This window comes from Gymnodraco acuticeps, unplaced genomic scaffold (assembly GCF_902827175.1).
Source record: "Gymnodraco acuticeps unplaced genomic scaffold, fGymAcu1.1, whole genome shotgun sequence".
Lineage (NCBI taxonomy): Eukaryota > Metazoa > Chordata > Actinopteri > Perciformes > Bathydraconidae > Gymnodraco > Gymnodraco acuticeps.
In genome coordinates this window covers 1333029-1352043 of record NW_022991444.1, presented here as the reverse complement: position 1 = coordinate 1352043, position 19015 = coordinate 1333029, and the positions used below count along the sequence as shown (strand labels likewise).

The following is a 19015-nucleotide window of genomic DNA, read 5'->3' as shown; positions in this document are numbered from 1 at the left end:
GATGCGAGCGGAGGACTGAGGAGGGGAAGCAGCAGGTGGGTAGAGAAATGAGAACTCCTCTCCTCTGAGCTGTCATTTTAAAGAGACGTCCATCAATGATGACATTGTACTCTAAAAGTACAATGGGAGCCAGAGCCTTTTCTTATCAAGCTCCACATTTGTGGAATCAGCTTCCAGTTTGTGTTCGGGCGGCAGACACCCTATCCGTTTTTAAGAGTGCGCTTAAGCCCTTCCTTTTTGATAAAGCTTATAGTTAGGGCTGATTAGATTCAGCCCCTAGTTTTGCTGATATAGGCTTAGTTTGTCGGGGAACATCTTACTTCTTCCTTCTCTCTGTCTATACCTGTGTACTCTCATGTTCCGATTAACCCAGCTTCCCCAAATGTCTTTCTTTTTGGTGTCTGTATACGCCGGGATCCGGAGTCATGGATGATCCTGCGCTCCTCTGTCCTGGATCTTGAGTCGTGGCTGTGGTCCTGGATCATAGGTCCTGGATGGATATCCTCGTGGATTCATCTTCCTATTATACACACATGCATTTCCAAACATTTGGACTACCTATGTTGCAAATGTATTATCTTTTCAATTTACACACGGCATCTAATGCACGTCTGTCCGTCCTGGGAGAGGGATCCCTCCTCTGTTGCTCTCCCTGAGGTTTCTCCCATTTTTCCCTTTAAACTGTGGGTTTTCTCTGGAAGGTTTTCCTTGTACGATGTGAGGGTCTAAGGACAGAGGGTGTCGTATTGTCATACTGATATTTTGTACAAACTGTAAAGTCCACTGAGACAAATGTAACATTTGTGATATTGGGCTATATAAATAAAAATTGATTGATTGATGACAGGAGGCACAGCAGCCTATATAAGTCGTCATGAACACATCTGTCCATCAGATGTGTTCATTTACTTTTAATTCATTGACAGTGCGGTATAATGCGACAATAACAGGCTACAGATGCGGACATATACACACTCATATATAAATATATATAATTTCAGAATCAAACACGTTATTATGAGAGTGCTCTCATACTTAACACAATCAGACTGGATATATATCTCTCCCCCCCCCGGCCAAAAGTTGTATTTACAAGTATTAAAAGTAAGCATAGGACCAAACCAACTGTCCGCCGCATCTACGTACACATTGTACAACACACACACACCTACACACTGTAGGCCTACCTACCACACACACCTACAGCTCCTAAAGCATATAATCAGGCTACAGCCGTTGTGTATTTTATTATGTGAAGCACTAAATGGTCTTAGAAAAATATCGACTCTTTGTTTGTAGATATCTACTAAACTACAGCATACAAATACAGAGAGTAATTTGGGCCTGTTATACTGAGTGATATATATTTTAAACACTGCTCTGCTTTCTGCACGGACCTCACAGCTGTTCTCACTGTAAAACTTGCATCACCGTTCAAGCGGTTAATAAGATAATATCCAGGGGATGCATGCAGAGCTGTCATTGGCTAAGATAAGTCCGGCCGTGCGTAACGCTTCCAACGTTCCCGGAAATGGATCCGTGGAGGACCCATCAGTGTCTCCTCGGTTAGAGCTCCTCCAGAGAGCCTCCTCGATGCTCGATGCTCGGTCCTCGATGTGCATTTAGAGAAATGAGATGTCCTTCAACATGGCGCGCTGAAATCCATTTCCGGGTCACAACCGGAGGACCGAGGATTCGAGGAGGGGAAATTAGGGTATTGAGAAACCTCTATAGAAGCTTCAGACATTCACCAGTGGGCAATTTATTGACTTATTTTGGGCCGTAGAATGTATGAAACTCTGGAGCTTTTGTTAACCACAGAAAAGATTTCCGACAACAAATCAAAACTCTTTTAAAAGACCATTGACTTTCAGATGAGGGAGCAAAATGCTACTCATTTACGGGTTAAGGACTCATTCCTGTGCCTCTATTTATTTAATAAGTTCCAATCCTGTGGGGAATTATGTACCTGCGCTTTCTGTCGGTGAGCGCGATGACCTGTGATGTCCTCTTGAACTGGACTACCTTCTAATCTGTTGCCTTGGCGATGGCCTGGGGGCCGGTGAGAGACTCTGTTTCCACGGAGTTCAGGTAGAGGACGTTACAGGCTGAGGGGAGGGACAGACAGAGAGGTGAGCATCATGAACACACCTCACAGGGTCCTGTTAGGAAGAGAGGGGTCACATGCTCCTTGTTTCAGCAGGTCAGCAGCCGTGCTGATGTTATTCACCGGGAGAACCTCCGGAGCAATCATTTCAGATAAAAAGTGCATTTCCTGTGAAATGTATTTAGAGACAAAACAATTACCCAACTAAAAATGCAAGATAATATATGTTTTAGCTGCTCCTGCTTAAGATAAAACAGTACCAACCTTTATCTGGGATTTTGAGAGCGGAGGGAAAAGAGACCACACTCTAGGATCTGCCATTTTCTCGATAAGGTATTCCTTTTATGCTATTACACAAAGAAAAGTAAAACAATGTTTCACATTTAACAGGCGAGGAGCAGGACAGGTTTGGCTCTTTGCTAAAATAAGATCTAAAAAGAGATTAAATGCTGGAAACATGGCATTTATAAAGTGCTTTCCATTCGTAGAAACCACTCAAAACACTTTATAACCCAGGCCAACAGTCACCCATTCACACACTGGTGGTAGAGGCTACCATACATGTGTGACCCCCCCCCCACACACACACAGTATGTCACCAAACTCCGAAAGACTGATTATTTTGTTAGCATCATGTCATTGACTGCTATTCAAATAATTGATTAGAGCACCATTTCCATCATGCTTTCACTTGACAATGGCTATATTCATAACTTGAGATGAGTCATTGAGTTAAAGCTGGATAGAAGAAAAAGGCTCACATCTATCTTCAATCTAAGCTCATTAGGACCAACAAATGATTATATATGTTCAACAATCTATGTTGCCGTCAGTGAATTTTTGCAAATTAATTGGCGATTTCTTATGAATGTTTTTAGCAAAGAAAAGAGACTGAAACAACAACTATTGGGCTTCATTATTAGTTTTATTTATTCAAACATCCCTTTAATAACTTTTAAGCATGACAATATAAACCGTTTAGTTTTTTAAAAATCAATCACAAATTTACAAACTGTCCCTTTAAAAAAAATAACAAATCTAAATCGTTTTAAGTGACTTTGATTCCATTTTAAAGTCAACCTCATGACAGAACAGATCCTGTAGCAGAAATAATTAGAAAACATTTTGTGAGGTTTCAGCCATGAATAGTGATAATGTACTTCCTGATTGAGGATGAGAAATGAGTCATACGACAGAGGAGTTGATCAAAACACGCAGATGAAGGGTAACGCAGAGGAAATAACCGTGTAGATCCATTACGGTCTGACCGAATGCAATTCAAAATACACACTTTCATTCATTAACGGTTTTCTGTTACACATCTGGATTTTTAAGGCCATCTTTGAAAGGATACTGTATACAGATGTTCCTATATTCCTCAGTAGCTTAGCCAAGAGTGTAAATGATACAAATATTGTCTGTTACTGTCATTAACTCCAGAATATCCTAGTTTATAATAAGACATAAGCGCCGAGATGCCAATGACAACAAATTCCAGAGATTTGTTTTTAAAGTAAGAGACGTCTTACCAGCGTTTATAACTTACGAGCAGCTGATAAAAGCTTTGTCAGGATCACCTTTTAAAACGTTAAAAAACAAAAAAGGTGGAAACTAAAGTTGGCAGGTGAATAAAAAAAAGTGTTACCCATTTTGACCACAACAGGTCGAAGCGCACCACTAAAAACATTGTGTCCCATTACTGTCATGACTCTTTGACCAATCCTATTGGCTAGAAATATATTTTAATTGACGTTAAAGAAAAATAAATGCTTGCCGAAATTAGCATTACAACACACGTTCATCATTTTCACCAGTTTTAACCCTTAAAAGAAAATAACAGAATAGTGATTGTTGTGATTTCTTCAACTGCCAAAACTACCTTTTCTCCACCCGTTTCACAAACAACAAACACTGGAATCACCTGTTCTTTGTTACAGGAGAGAAATGGTTTCACCCCCCCCCCCCCCCCAACTCCATCTCAGGGCCTCCGTATTAGCTTATACAAAACATGTAGCCTGAGAGCAGTTTCCTCTCTGTGACACTCCTCTGCCCTGAATCTAAAATCAGTATGCTGTGAAAGAACATCTCAACTCAGCATCAGTTCAATTAAACAGCAAAAGCAATATGTTTAACAATATGTCCCAGTTTCGAGGTGCAAAAACATTCAATCATTAAGGTTTCCCTTCTGAGGTCGCACTAAATCCCAAACAGAAAACAGCAAGCCTCCTCCTTTAGCCTCAGCCCAACAGTGTAACATCACAAAGCTGTAGGACGCTCCCATGTTACGACAGCACACAGCGTTAATTAAAGCTAAATGCCTTTGTCAGCTTGGAATGTCTGCCATTCCCTTTGAAGAAAGAGCTGTCTCTGTCCTGCCTCTGAAACAGGGACAACGAGTGCTCCACGTTCAGCTAGTCACTCCTCTATCAACATGTGACTCATTCCGTCAGCAAGTTTGAGAAGTCAACCTTTTCTTTAACTCTTATTGCATTGGGCAGCCCTGTTAATGCGAGTACAAATCCAAAGAAAGGGCAGGAAATATCCACGCCTAACAGGAATCGCCTGTTGCCCGGCTACACGGTTAAATGGCACGAGTTATCAGCTGCTTATGTAACATCAAGAGAGAGCACCATCTGATGGGGTCTGCTGCTGGTGTATGTCCGTATGAAGCATCCTGGAGTGTGCAGCGTCACCTCACAGCAGGGGGGCGCTGAGGGCGTGGCCAGAGGAGGGGTGCCTGTGCTTGGAGCGCGTGGTGTTGGAGCCGCAGTCGATGTAGCGGTACGCCTCCAGGCTGTTCTGGGACGTCCGCACCATGTATGAGGTTTTTACCGTGGTTCTGAAAACAAGCGGAACGATACAGAACTTAAAAGCAATTTCTGTCATCACCACAATAAAACCAAAAGACCACATCATAAGGCGCTTTCACACCAAGTACTTTTCCCAGGAATAGTTCCCCAGAACTTTTATTTCCTGGAACTATCTAGTAAATTGCGTTCACACCGGAATAAGTCCCTGAGGGAGCCGCTGACGTCACTTCTTCTTCTGCTGCTTTGGGTTTACTCCGGTGTGAAAGCGCCTATATTTACTTTTCTATAACTTTCTCTTGTCTCGTCATTAAATGAATGAGAAAATACTGAGTAATGAGCCTTTTATTTATTTTAAATCATTTTTATAATGTTTACATGTTATCAATGATATTACCGCTGAAGAATGGTTATTTTGTAAGAACAATGTGCACATTTTACTTACACCTCTCTTGATAATCTATATATTTCTATTCATATTCATTCTTTTTTATTATTATTAAATGGAGCTAAAATAGAACTTTTACTTCTTATATTTACATTCTTATTTAACTTCCTGTATTGTATAAATATTTGTATTCTACTCTTTTTTTGTATGCAATATGTTTACATTTAAATCTTCATTCTATGTTATGTTTAAATGCACATTCTTACTTTAACTTCTTATCACTATATTATTGTTTTTAAATGGAGCAACTGACACAAAACCCAATTTCCCTCGGTGTATATAAAACATTGTGATAAACCTCCTCACAGCGCTGCCACAGTCCAATGTTGATTTCAAATGTGAAATGTCCACGTTAAAGATGAGGCTTTAAGTCGGGCACAGCCCTAGAAAGGATGCTTGTTTAGACTGCGATGTCCCTCCTTGAGGAAGTGGCCTGTGTGGTGACAGCGTCTCAGTGTTACATAACACGACACAAGTGACAGCTGGCTGGCGGCTGATAAGAAAATGTATGATGGTGCAAAAGTGGAAAATAGCTAACGGCTACTCAAGTGTTTCATCTGGACAATAGTGACTGAAGTACTTTCCTATTGGACTGTTTGCTGCTACACTCCACTTCAAACAGTTCTTTAACACCACTGCCTTTCTCTGACAGCTGTAGTTACTTTTTTTCTTATTGTTTTATTTGATTTGGATTTAGAACTGAGCCATAACGTTTTGTTTTCTCATAACAATGGAAAAACTGTATCGTTGATTGATTTAGTGTTTCAATGTTCCAAAAAAATACTATTGTGTAGGTAAATGATATAAAAATGATGAACCTTATACAGTTTTTAAATATACTGTACTTTTATTTTGATGCTGATTGTACTATATTTACTACATATTGAGTATTTTTACACTTGTAAGTTCAGAGGGCAACATCTCAGTACTTGTGAGTTTGAAAGGTGAAGAGGAACTTACTGCATAGAAACAACAATGTTGTGGACTTTTATGCTGGGCATGGTACAGAAGGCGCTGGAAAAGAAACACAACAGAAAATATTTAAACTGGAATAAATAAAAATCATTTAATTCCACTCATTGTCTCTTTGTGTCATTTCATGAAAAAATGAAGGTTAAAGGGGAACTCGTAGATCACAGACTTACTAGACGTAGGGGGCGCTGCTCCCGATCTCCACACTGACGGTGTAGTTCACCTGCAGGACACAACCAGATCAACACGCTGTTGTCTGGAGCTGATAAGTAACTCCAGTGTTTATCAGTGAGATAAAGGAGAAAGACAATGTACACACAGCTAGACGTTTCAAAGGGCATGTGTGGTACAAACACAACAAGGTAACACAGCTAAAGTGCAATATCAAAACTATAACATGAGAATAATGATGGACAAATGATGAATCCCTCCTTTATCGTAATATCAGTCAAAACAATCAGTTATTGTTCCAAATCGTGTAGCCATCTTCTGACTATCTGAAACACGCATTTCAGAACAAAACAATACATATCATTTTTGCTTTACTCAACAAATCGAAGGAGTTATTAAAAACCAAGAAAATGTGAATGTTTTGGTCATACATATTGGATTCTTGTAAATGTACCACTTTAGTTATGGGTGGGACAATATATTATTATTATTACATCAATATCCAGACTAGATAGTGTCGAAGATTTCGGATATCTTAATAAAGCACAAGTGTCTTCACCTGGTTTTAAAGGCTGGAAGTTGATTTGATTTTATTTATTTACCCGACTGTTCTAGCTATATTTCTATTTGTCTTCCCTATTTAGCCATTGTCTCCACATAAATGTTGATTATTTATCAAAGTTGTGTAAATATTTTTGTGAAAATACCGATGGTCAACCCTACAAAAGCGTTGCTATATTGATATTTAACACATTGTACATGATAGGCAATGGGACGGGACAGCTCTAAACAGTGGACCAATCACCACAGAGCCGGCCAGCTAACCAATCAGAGCAGACTGGGCTCTGGTTTCAGACAGAGGGTGAAAGGAGGTGCTGCAGGACAGGCAGTATGAGAAAGATAAAGAGCTTTTTGATCATTATAGCACAGAGACATGTCACAGTAGAGACACAATATACAACTTTGAACCTGAAAAGGAGTTTAATAGGGCCCCTTTAAAAAGGTCCCATGACCTGGCCATTTCTACTGATCATAATTCCATTGTTGAGGTCTACTAGAATAGATTTATATTGTTACATTTTCCAAACTCACATTGGTTTCTCATACAGCATCTCTGTATAGTATGTGTTTTCACTCTGTCTTAAACGGTAGGGCTGCTCAATTAATCGTATTTTAAATCGCGATTACGGCTTGCAACGATTACGAAAACAACGTAATCGAAATAAGACAATTTATTTTTTATTTTTTTTTGGATTTTCATTTGAATTATACTTAAAGTTCAGGGAAATCAACTGTTAAAAACCTAACTGTTCAAAAAAAAATTCACCAATAAATGGATATTTTCAAAGTCAATGAATAATCGCGTTTAATAATCGCAATTACAATTATTGACCCAAATAATCGAGATTATGATTTTTGCCATAATCGAGCAGCCCTACTAAACGGCTTATTGGAGCTACAATTATTTTTGAGTAAGTACTCCACATCTCCACCCTCCATAATTGCACTTGCTTCAGTTGCTTGCTACTTTCTAACGGCGGTGAGAGTGATGCTATCTATCTTCTATCGATTAGATTTATGATTAGAAAATTATAAAAGTAGGGTAGACATTAGGGCTGTGCATCTTCACTGGTCTCACGATTCGATTACGATTATCCTGTCAACGATTCGATTCAATTTGATATCCCGATGCATACCAATGCGTTGCATCCTCAATTTTCTATATTACTGCACATGGCTTATTTTTCATCAATGCAGTAAATACATATGAACTCTCTTTTTATTATTTAGAAAGTGCTTCAGAAATCAACATAAATGTCTTGACATTAATTTATAAACCAAAATAAATGAATTGTATAGGTCTAGCCTCCCTATATCTGTGTGTGTTCCATCCTCAAAAACAAAAAACGAATGCTTCTGCAGTCTAGCTGCAGCTTCTAGCAACGGTCTTTTGTTAAAGAAAGGAACCTGAATGTCCTGAATGTGGCATCACACACAGGACTTGAGTCTGAACACAGCAGACAACAGGAGTATTTACAACAGCATATAACAACTAAAATACTGCATGTGGGTGCACACTTACATTCTCTGTCTTACTGTTACATAAATCCCATGAATGTATGAGATTAAATTAGCTTCGTTATATCTCAGTGATTAAGTGAATAATAAAGTTTCTATCAGGTCACTATCAGCCTGTCACTCATTATTTTCAGGGAGGGGGCGGGGCTTGTAGCAGCAGAGAGGAGACGGTGATCGCGGAAGCTTTTTTCCTCCTGCCTTCACAAACTTTACACACGTATCGTCTGAAAATTGCTAGAGGACATTCATACTCTGCAATCCAAGACTTAATTAAATCCACCAAAAACCTGACATGATTGTAACGCGATTATTTTTGAAAAACATAAATCCCTGAGCCGCAGCGACACGGAGTGATTCAGAGCGGGTCCTTCTGCTGTTGGTTCTGGACTGGTGGTGTGTTGTGTTGGTGGATAAAGCAGACTGCTCCGTGTTTGGTGTTGCTGTGCCGCTGTCACGTCTGTTCCCTGATCTCTGCGTCACCGACCGATTTGATATTAAAGTGACAGGAAAAAAAAACGTTATAGTAAATCCGCGGCCGGAAAATCAGGAAGCAACGTTACTACGCTATAACCGATTATCTTCCGTCACTGCATCGAGACCGAATCGTCCACGTCCGCATCGCAATGCATCGTAGAAACGATTATTTTCAACACCCCTAGTAGACATGTGGATATTATCCGACTGAACAAAACGTGCATTTATCTAACAGGTTTGTTTTCCACTGACCTTATTTCGAGCTATTTTCCTAAATCCTATGGAGAAATCCCATTGCTTTCTGTCGAGGGAATCCGAGCGAAGCTTACTTCCGGGTTTTAGGACGCGTCACTGCAACGCTCAGTTGATGCAATTTGATTGGATTGTGAGGCAAGGGAAGCCAGCCGCCTCTGGCTTCCCTTGGCATGGCCCTGACCAATCACAGGTTGGCAGGGGCATCACGTGAGCCTCATCTGATTGGTCAATCGCTCCTTTTTTTTCACCAAGGGAAGGCAATTTCGGCTGGCCTCCTCTCGAAACAGAGAGTGCAATCTACTGTTTCACCATAACATCTAGAGGGGCGCTGTTTCACTCTTTGTAAAATACTCAATGAGAATGGGGGAGAGACGGGCCGGCAGCAACACACAACAAAGAATTTCCGAAACTAAACAAAGTGTTTTTATTTATTTATTAAAATTATAACTACAATCTGAAAAAACAGGGGAAGCCTGGCTTCCCTTGGCCTCCGGGAGAAAACGCCACTGAGCATACATAATACCTGACGTGGAAACGTTACTGGTGGATGGGGGGCTACAGAGCTGCTAGAAAGACAGTCGAACCCGGTGCATTCCTCCGTCTGAATGTGGAGCACTTTTGCTAAATGTTTAGACAAATTGCTCGTGTTACCGCCCTTACATGCTGAACTCTTATTGCACTTTTGGCAACGAGCATTGTCCACGTCGAGACGGGTAAAGTTTAACCACACCTCGGAGCGCGTTCTCTCTGCCATCTCCTCAGTGTGTGTTGCTGCATGTAGCAGCCGCGTGTGTGTAAACTGCCCTGCCCCCTCGCAAGCAGGCGGGGGAGAGAGATCGAAAATACTAAAAATAATCATGGACGCATTTTGCAGTCTTTTTGCATATTAGAAACAGAGTTGGCGACACTAAAACTGCAATATACTGTTTGTGTAGCAATAATACATATGACATATTTTAGATGTCTCCAGTACCGATAAAAAGACTGATAACGTCGGAGCTTAACAGTACCACGGTCTTTAATAATTCAGGTCTTTTCAAGCAGCTTACAGCTGTTGTAAATTACATATTTATATACACATACTCAAATGATTATTTCCCTACCTCACATTAAATCAGATGTTCTTTATGCTATAAACAACCAAATGTGTGTTTCGTGATAGCATTCTACATGAGGATGAAAAATTAAAGAAAAGAAAACTAAGTTTAATATTTCAAAAGGAGTGACCTGTACGTAGACTGGGCCTCCCATATAACCTGTCTGAGCCAATATACAACAATCAGCCAAATAACTTTTCAATACATTATTGATTACTATTTTTGAGGTACTTTTAGGTTGGCAGTAAACACAAGTCAGAGGTACATGGTGTACTTCTACTCCACTACAGTTCAGAGGTACATGGTGTACTTCTACTCCACTACAGTTCAGAGGTACATGGTGTACTTCTACTCCACTACAGTTCAGAGGTACATGGTGTACTTCTACTCCTCTACAGTTCAGAGGTACATGGTGTACTTCTACTCCTCTACAGTTCAGAGGTACATGGTGTACTTCTACTCCACTACAGTTCAGAGGTACATGGTGTACTTCTACTCCACTACAGTTCAGAGGTACATGGTGTACTTCTACTCCTCTACAGTTCAGAGGTACATGGTGTACTTCTACTCCTCTACAGTTCAGAGGTACATGGTGTACTTCTACTCCTCTACAGTTCAGAGGTACATGGTGTACTTCTACTCCTCTACAGTTCAGAGGTACATGGTGTACTTCTACTCCACTACAGTTCAGTGGTACATGGTGTACTTCTACTCCACTACAGTTCAGTGGTACATGGTGTACTTCTACTCCTCTACAGTTCAGTGGTAGATGGTGTACTTTTCCTCCACTACATGTATTTAACACCTTTAGTTACTTCACAGATGTGGATGAATGATGTGAAATCTAATCAAGTGTTAAATCAGACTTTAGTTCCACCTGGAGTAAATCCACCAGCTACTCTGCAGTATACAAAGTACTTCAAACTAGCTGCACCTTTACCAGCTTTGAGAACACTAATGATCAATCATTATAAAACACATCATATATATTATTCTGAAATAAACCAATCTGCACAATGACTACTTTTACTGTCGCTACTTTCACTATATTTTGATGAGAATACTTTTCTACTTTCACTTGAGGAATATTTTGAATGCAAGACTTTTACTGTGACAGAGTATTCCTACACTCTGGTACTTCTACTTTTGCTAAGTACAATACCTGAGTACTTATTCCACCTCTGGTAGTGTATTAGCCTGAATTGTAGCCACAAAATAATGCAGAGCTGCATACAAATAGTCTCACAATGGTAACAAGTGGAAAATAATATTAACAAATGTGTACAATGATTTGTAGGTGATGCTGACTACTCAAGACACCTGACTTATACATCTTCAAAGGAAGACTGTGTTCATTCTACAATTACATGGGATTGAAGCAAAATGTAGTTTTACTTGTATAATACTTCAATGTTATATAAAAGACAGTTTGTTTTCATCTGTTTTCAAATAAACAAAGTATTGGCTTTCAGAATATTAAACTTGTTTCGGCAAATTCAGATGATAAATACAACTTTGAAGCTTCGGCATAATTACAAGCGGAGAACTGAGTAACTTAACGTCACAGCAGGTATAACAACAGCTGGTGTTTCTTGTGAGTGGTTCCCCGGTACACAAACACAAAAATACACAAACACACTCGCGAGCTTCCCCCAGACCAGTAATACAAACGAAAATGTGTCTTCGGGTCAATGTGACTGATTTCGATAGAGCAAGTCATATTTGGTTTAGGTACGAAACATACTACCATTAGAAATACATTGCTTTCAAAATCGCTCTGTGTCGAATCAATAGATTATATTTCGTGACTATAACACGAAATGCCGTGAGTGCTTCATCCTCTGAAGACCACAGGATGGCGACTGTAACGCACATAACATAGGTACGCTCCTCTGAAATGATTGTCCCCTGCAATGATTATTATCCCTCAATCGAGTTCGCTATTCAGCTAGCTAACGTTAGCTTAAACAAACGTAACATGCAATATTAGCCTAATCTAAAATGCTCTTCTACGGCGTACCTTTCATGTGGCTCGTCAGCGCAGACTCTCGCATCGTTATGTTTGCAAACTTTGCAGGAGGCTACTCGCGGGCTTGACCCTCGTCTTAGCCATGGCTTGTATTTGTCTTCTGCTAGCCAACGCTCGTTGAAACGGCAACCTCCTGGCACACAGTCATCTATCGCTCTCATTAGAATGCCCAGGTCACACGTAACACAAACACTTGCAGGTCGCGCGGGAAGGCCGCAGCGGAGCTGTTTTATGTAGAAGCGAAGCAATTATTTTCTTTTAATCTAAAAAGCGAACTATTCAGTCAGACAGCAATTTATTGTAAAAGTAAAGCATTTACATTTTCAAGCACTTTATCTCAATTTCAAGCACCATTCCCAAAATTCAAGCACTTTCCCCAACCTTGAAAACACCACGTCAAATTTCAAGCATTTTCAAGGATTTCAAGAACCCGTACGAACCCTGCTTTTAATACCGGGGCTCGGTACCCATCCCCAACCCTGAGCATGCTTCACAGTGATGACAGCTTTGTTTGCATGCTGAACTTTGTACCATCAGGAAGCAGTGTCTCAACCAACCACTGGTGTTGATTGTGCACACAATGCCTTACCTAAAACCTAAACCCCTTCTGTAACTAACACTAACTGATGAGGTGTGTGTACCTGTCTCTGGCTGAGCGGCAGGATGGTGGTGACGTTGTTCAGCTGCTGGTTTCCGATCACCATCTTCATGTAGAGGACCTGACAGCTCACACTCTGCACCAGCACCGAGAAGAAGTTCGGGTTGCTCAGGTTCAGAGTGCTCTGTGGAAAAGGAAGTTAATAAATATTAAAAAATAAAGGAGAAAATTAGACTATATCATAAATCCCCACTAAAGTCAAATCAAGTTGAATGTTGTTTTGACAGGAAAAACACATCCAATTTGCACATCTAAGAGAATACAAATGCAATTGATTAGCATTTTATGTTTAATAAGGTGTATTAGGTACACCAACCTGACATGGGTTTATAATATTATGTCCAATTCATTCATATAATCTAGGGGGTTAAAAACTGAAAAATCTCTGTGTTATTTACTACAATTTAACAAAACTATAAATATCATCCTCAAAAACACATTTAAGTTGAAAAATAACACGTCTGAACACAAACATTTCACTACTGAAACCCAGACAGGCAAGTCGTGGAAAAACATTCCATTTACTTGGTTTGATCTGAATTGTTTCCTGTCCTGTGTATATCTAAAAAATAAGTGTAACTTGCTAAAATACTAGTACTAGAGCAGGGGTGGCCAACCCGCGGCTGTCGAGCCGCATGCGGCTCTTTGCCTAGTTTCATGCGGCTCTTCAGTTCATATCGAATTGTATATGTGTGAGTTTGGGGGAGAGACACTGACTCCTGACTAGTGTTGCACGGTGTACCGATACTTGAAAGGTACCGCGATACCCTGCCGTTAAAAACGGTACGATTCCTCCGTTTCATTAGTATCGGTACTTTAAGAATGACGGGGAAAAGTACTCCGGTGAGAAAGCGCCGTTTTAATAAGAGCCGTGTGTGTTCAGCGCTCTGCTTCCACTCCCTGCACTGCAGCCGTGCCTGCAGTCCCGCCCCTCTCAAGTACGTTCTAAGTGCCTCCCCTCTCTCGTGCACGTGCTAGCTGCCAGAGCATGTGAAAAAAAGAGAAGCATGGCTGCAAGTGGGAGTGCAGCTGCCACTGCGCCTCGGCTTGTTGACAAAAAAGACGCCAGAAGCGAAATTTGGAAGTATTTTAGCGATATCTCTGACAGTGAGGGCAAGCCTACGGACACCACGAGGCCTGTCTGTGAGACATTTATTAATTTTATTTAAAACAAATTCTTGTCATTTATTGTACTCATTGTTTAAAAGTTTGTGTTATGGTTCTGGTTCTGGTGTGACATAAAGCACAATAATTACATTTAAGACCGTTTCCCTTTTTTAAAGAAAATATCGAAAAAGAATCGGAATCGCAATTCTTGACTTGGTATCAAAACCAAAATGTTGGTATCGTGACAACACTAGCTACTCCTGACAGTTAAACCTGATATTTAGTAGGTCTGTTAAGTATTGAATGCTGATAATTCTGACGTAATTTGGCTGGTCAAAGTTGTTTGGGCTCGGATAAAATCGCTCCGTTACTTTTGTCCCGTGTTATGTATGTGGTGTATGTGTGGTGTCAGGTGTCAGTATGAGAGGATGACAGCGCGTATAATTTTGATGTGGCCCAAGAGCCAATCACAATAATACCTGCGATGCAGTGAAACAATCACCTTTGAGGGGGGGAAACCTATCGTTGATTAAACATTATCCAGTGTTTCCCCTACCATTGTCTTGGAGGGGCGCTGCGCCCCGCCAACGGAGCCCCGCGCCCCCCCTGAAATTCAAGGTGTTTAAAAAAAATATATATATATATATCGCACCAAATTGCAAATAATCTATAACTACTGTCACTTTTCACATTGAACATGTGCTCTTTTATTAAATAAACTAAACGCTTTCATTTGAAGTTGTGAGTTTAGTGTTTTTGACCCTAAGAAACACTGATGCATTAATCAATAATCCACAGCTCCTCTCTGCTCCAGAGGATTTAAAAAAAATATATCCCAATGCCACAAAGATGCATCAGTGACGTGGTTGAAATCTTGTCTCCAGAAAACAAAAAACTGAAACAAGCGGTATCAGTGACTGTGTGTTTGATGTGGCTCTTTGAAGTAACATAGAAAAAATGTGGCTCTTAACCTCTGACTGGTTGGCCACCCCTGATCTAGAGCTTCGCTTCTTAATCCTCAAGGACTAAAGATATTCATGTTTTCTTCCAGGGGAGTTTTAGTGCCTCCATTCTAAAAACACAAGGTACATACATTGAGTTTTAGCATAAGACGCTACATTACTGTCTTTCTTTTGCCTATAAAAGTATTCTAATCTGAGCATGTCATGTGAGAACCTCCATGAGGGTGGAATGAACTGCAGGCCGGTTGTATTAGACAGTATGCTGCATGTATGAGTGAAAACCTACCGTCATGTTCATTAGGACTTTATCTTGTAAGTGGTCGAAGCGTACGGACACAGAGTGTATCCCATCATCCACCACGATCACAGAGCGAGGGAAGAGGAAGAAGGCCACCAGGGAGGAAGCAAGGAGGCACAACACCACTGACAGGACCACATACAGCTTCCTACAACACCAACACAATGATGTTATCTCAAAGCTTGAACACACCAGGATGAAATGTTTGTAATGCAAAAACATACATTCAAAATTGACATAATTAAATGAACAGCTGGGAAACAGAAAAACATGATTGTTCTTACGTTCTTTGGGGTCGTAGCCTTTGGTCGCTGTATGGGATCAGTGCAACCAGTTCATTCACTTGATCTATAAAGTAAGAGATAAAGGGTCATGCAACATATTGATAACTGTTGGTCTCAAACCATAGTATTGAATAGGGTAGCACAATTTGGAAAAAAATATCTTATTGCGATTATTTTTGAATGAAATTGCAATGGATTCGCAATTTGTTATGGAATAAACACATTTCAAACATTATTCATCATTGAAAAATGCATACAAATTAGTAGAGAGTTGTTTTTTAGCACGACCTGTATCAAACATGTTTTATTAAGTCTCTAGAATAGCAAATATTGAAGTAAATGTTGATACATTGTGCAGCCCTAGGTAAACACAAAGTCTCGCGAGGACAGCCTCTCCCTTACATTGAAAATAATAAATGCTAAAAGTTCCTTTTAGATTATTTAAGTGTCATCAAATGACATTGCTTTGGGCTCTTAAATACCAGTTTAAATGACATGAGCAGTGTTTGTAACATGAACCACATACCATTAATAGACATGTCTGCCCAGTGCTTACCGCACACAAACAAACTGCAACTAAATATGTTCAACACTTTTGAGACTAAAATTGGATAAACAATTGTGCTATAATTCTGACCTAAGGCACCTAGGTATACACATAATTCCAGGCTATCTTCAGTGATGTATAACGTTGTTTCTACTCACCTGAGGGTATCCGCCCGGTGCCTTGGCATGTCGGGCACGTTATGCTGTCCCTGCCTGTGAACTCAACGTAGGGGAACTGAGCTATGTCCTCGCGCCGCACGAGCCCGTCCAGAGAGTCGTTATCGGAGTCTTTGTCCTCTCCCTGCCGCGCGGAGCTCTGCCTCTCCGGGAGGATCGACAGGCTGCTCTCGCTGCGAGACCACTTAGCCCCCATGGCGGATTAACTCGAGTTTCCCATCGACTTGCGGTCTGCAGGTGGATGAGAACAAGCCATAAAGCCAGAAAATATGCAAGGAAACTGACGCAGGAGCGTTATGTCAGCTGTGGTTTGCGGATAATGCCCCTGTGTCCGCCGGTAATAACCGAGAGTATCAGCTGACAGTCAACATTTAAAGTTAGCAGAATGCAATGTTGTCCAGGCATGGCGTAGCTAGCATGCTAACTAATGGTCCTGTTCTACAGGTATGCTGTAAGCTCCCAGTGCCTGTAGCCACCTGCAGCGTCAGTTAGCTTATTTGTACAAACTGTACTTACCTTTTAGACCGAAAAGTTCAACTTTGCCATCCCAAAGTCTGCTTTACACCATGGTTTACAGAAGTGCGCACTCACTGCTTTCTGTCAAACAAAAGTGTACGTTCATGTTTTGTTGCCTTCACGTTCCCTGCGTACTAGTGATGTGTCGGTCGCGAACGAGCCGGCTCAAAGAGCCGGCTCTTTTAAGTGAACGACGGGAGCCGGCTCGCGCCCGCGAACGAGCCGGTTTTGTTTTTTTGCGGAGGGATCTAGATCGGCATGAAGGCACATTATGCAATGTGCACATTATCCCGCTTATTACATGGCCACATTCTCAACAAATTAACGACATGACTCCCAATATTAATTGAAATGCTTTTATGGATTTAGAAAATGATTTTATTGATTTAGTGAGTTGTATGTATTTAAATTGACATGCATCCGCTAAGAAAAATAGTCCGTTGTTAGTGTTTGAACTAACGTAGCAACGGCAGGAACTGCTTCGAGAGTGTTTTTGAGGAGCTTTTTGATTACAGATTTGAAAACATCGTTGCTTGCTTTAAAAGTAGCACAATTCATTATGTCAAACCTTGGAAAGTATCTAGATATCCCTGCCCTAATGCCAAAGTAACTGGCAACTGAATATGTGTCGCCGTTTGATGTCTATGTCTGGACCGCTGCGTAAAAAGGAGGGTTTCTGCCCCGTTACTTCTCTTCTTACTTCTATAAGAATAAAACACGGAGGAGGGAGATCTCTTTTTCTCCCCCTCTTCTGACAGTCCAGCAGCTGATCTCAAAGCACTCTCCCCTCTCCTGCAGGGGGGCGTGGTCAGCTGCAGCTCACAGAATCATATACTTTATATAGATATGGCCCTACAATATATTGTTCAAATATAGCATGATAGGTCCACTTTAAGTAGCCTAATACAAGACAGAATGATGATGATGATCTCCGCGCTACAGCTGCTCCGTGCATGCATGCAGGTGACATGTAATATCCAAAGATTAGAGACGGTTGGATGCTGCTGTTTTGAGCATTGCAATATATTTATTTTCACTATGTTATTTATTTATGATTATCCTTAGGCTCAGCAAAGATTTGATGTCAGCTGTTGCTGTCTTTTTTTCTATAGCTAATAGTTACTGAAATAGAGCCCTGCTGTTTTGTCAGGGCCTTTTCTTTAAATATAATTTTAAAATGTCGATACAGTAGCCCCTTTTTTTAAATAGTTTTTATAGGTGTTGCTATCTGTTTTGTGTAGCGTGGTTCGACAAGCAAGTCAGTGCATTCATTGGGTGGTATCAGAGAGTTACACGGGTCTGTAAATGCAATGAAAACATTTGGCCACAGAAAATCATTTATATTAAACATGTCCTTTTTACTTTTGAATACTTCAGTACAAAGGATATATTGAATAATTTAAGTGATATATGTGTGTACACATATAAATCATTAGTCAAAACAGGGCTACATTTGATTTAATTAAAAGGTATAATATGTGGTAAACTGAAGAGCCGTTTGGGAGCTCTTCTTGGTGAGCCGAGCCAAATGATCCGGCTCACCAAGAAGAGCCGGAATTCCCATCACTACGTACATTCTTCTTCCATCTACGGCAGCTGTATTTCTGCATCCATCTGGATCAACTATTTCCTTAATTTGCATTCTAGTGGTTAGTATTGCTTAAATTGCGTTATATCGTCTTTATGGAAGAAACACAATTAAATGCAATATGTCAGGCATGCAAGTTTGGCTTTTTATCCAGTTGTTGAAGAGTTGCAAATAATTACTTTACCAGTAGTTTCTAATATAACATTTATTGTCAGTTCTTACGAGTGAGCACAAGCCACACATCATAATTCCGCCATCATTTCACATGTTTATTTACTCTAGTATTTTCTTAAATTCTTTATAAAGGCACAAGAACGAGGTTTAATTTTCCCGACACTGAAAGGGTAGCGTTGAACGCACCCGCCAAGTTCCTGTCTGCTTACTGCTGCCCTCTACTGGTGTGGATGCGCGTAACGCCCGGTAACGCCACTGTCACTACC

The 19015-nt window shown here is 40.5% G+C and overlaps 1 protein-coding gene across 1 annotated transcript; it reads right to left on the bottom strand.

The window, feature by feature from the left end:
- Positions 1–3011: 3011 nt before the first annotated feature.
- On the bottom strand, positions 3012–17165 carry tmem106c (transmembrane protein 106C). The gene is made up of 8 exons (XM_034196498.1): positions 16988–17165; positions 16454–16702; positions 15749–15812; positions 15453–15612; positions 13081–13221; positions 6508–6557; positions 6323–6376; positions 3012–4946 (listed from the first exon to the last, which is right to left on the bottom strand). The coding sequence occupies exons 2-8, from the start codon at positions 16665–16667 to the stop codon at positions 4802–4804; spliced, it is 828 nt and encodes a 275-aa protein (XP_034052389.1). The 5' UTR covers positions 16668–16702; positions 16988–17165; the 3' UTR covers positions 3012–4801.
- Between the last annotated feature and the right edge of the window lie 1850 nt (positions 17166–19015).

Bases quoted from the DNA above. Each gene is read 5' to 3' on its own strand.
- tmem106c (XM_034196498.1), bottom strand. From the start codon at position 16,667: ATGGGGGCTAAGTGGTCTCGCAGCGAGAGCAGCCTGTCGATCCTCCCG. The intron at 15,813-16,453 runs GTGAGTAGAAAC...CTTACTTTATAG, and splicing joins CACCGGGCGGATACCCTCAG to ATCAAGTGAATGAACTGGTT. The intron at 4,947-6,322 runs GTAAGTTCCTCT...GCTTGTTTTCAG, and splicing joins AACATTGTTGTTTCTATGCA to AACCACGGTAAAAACCTCAT.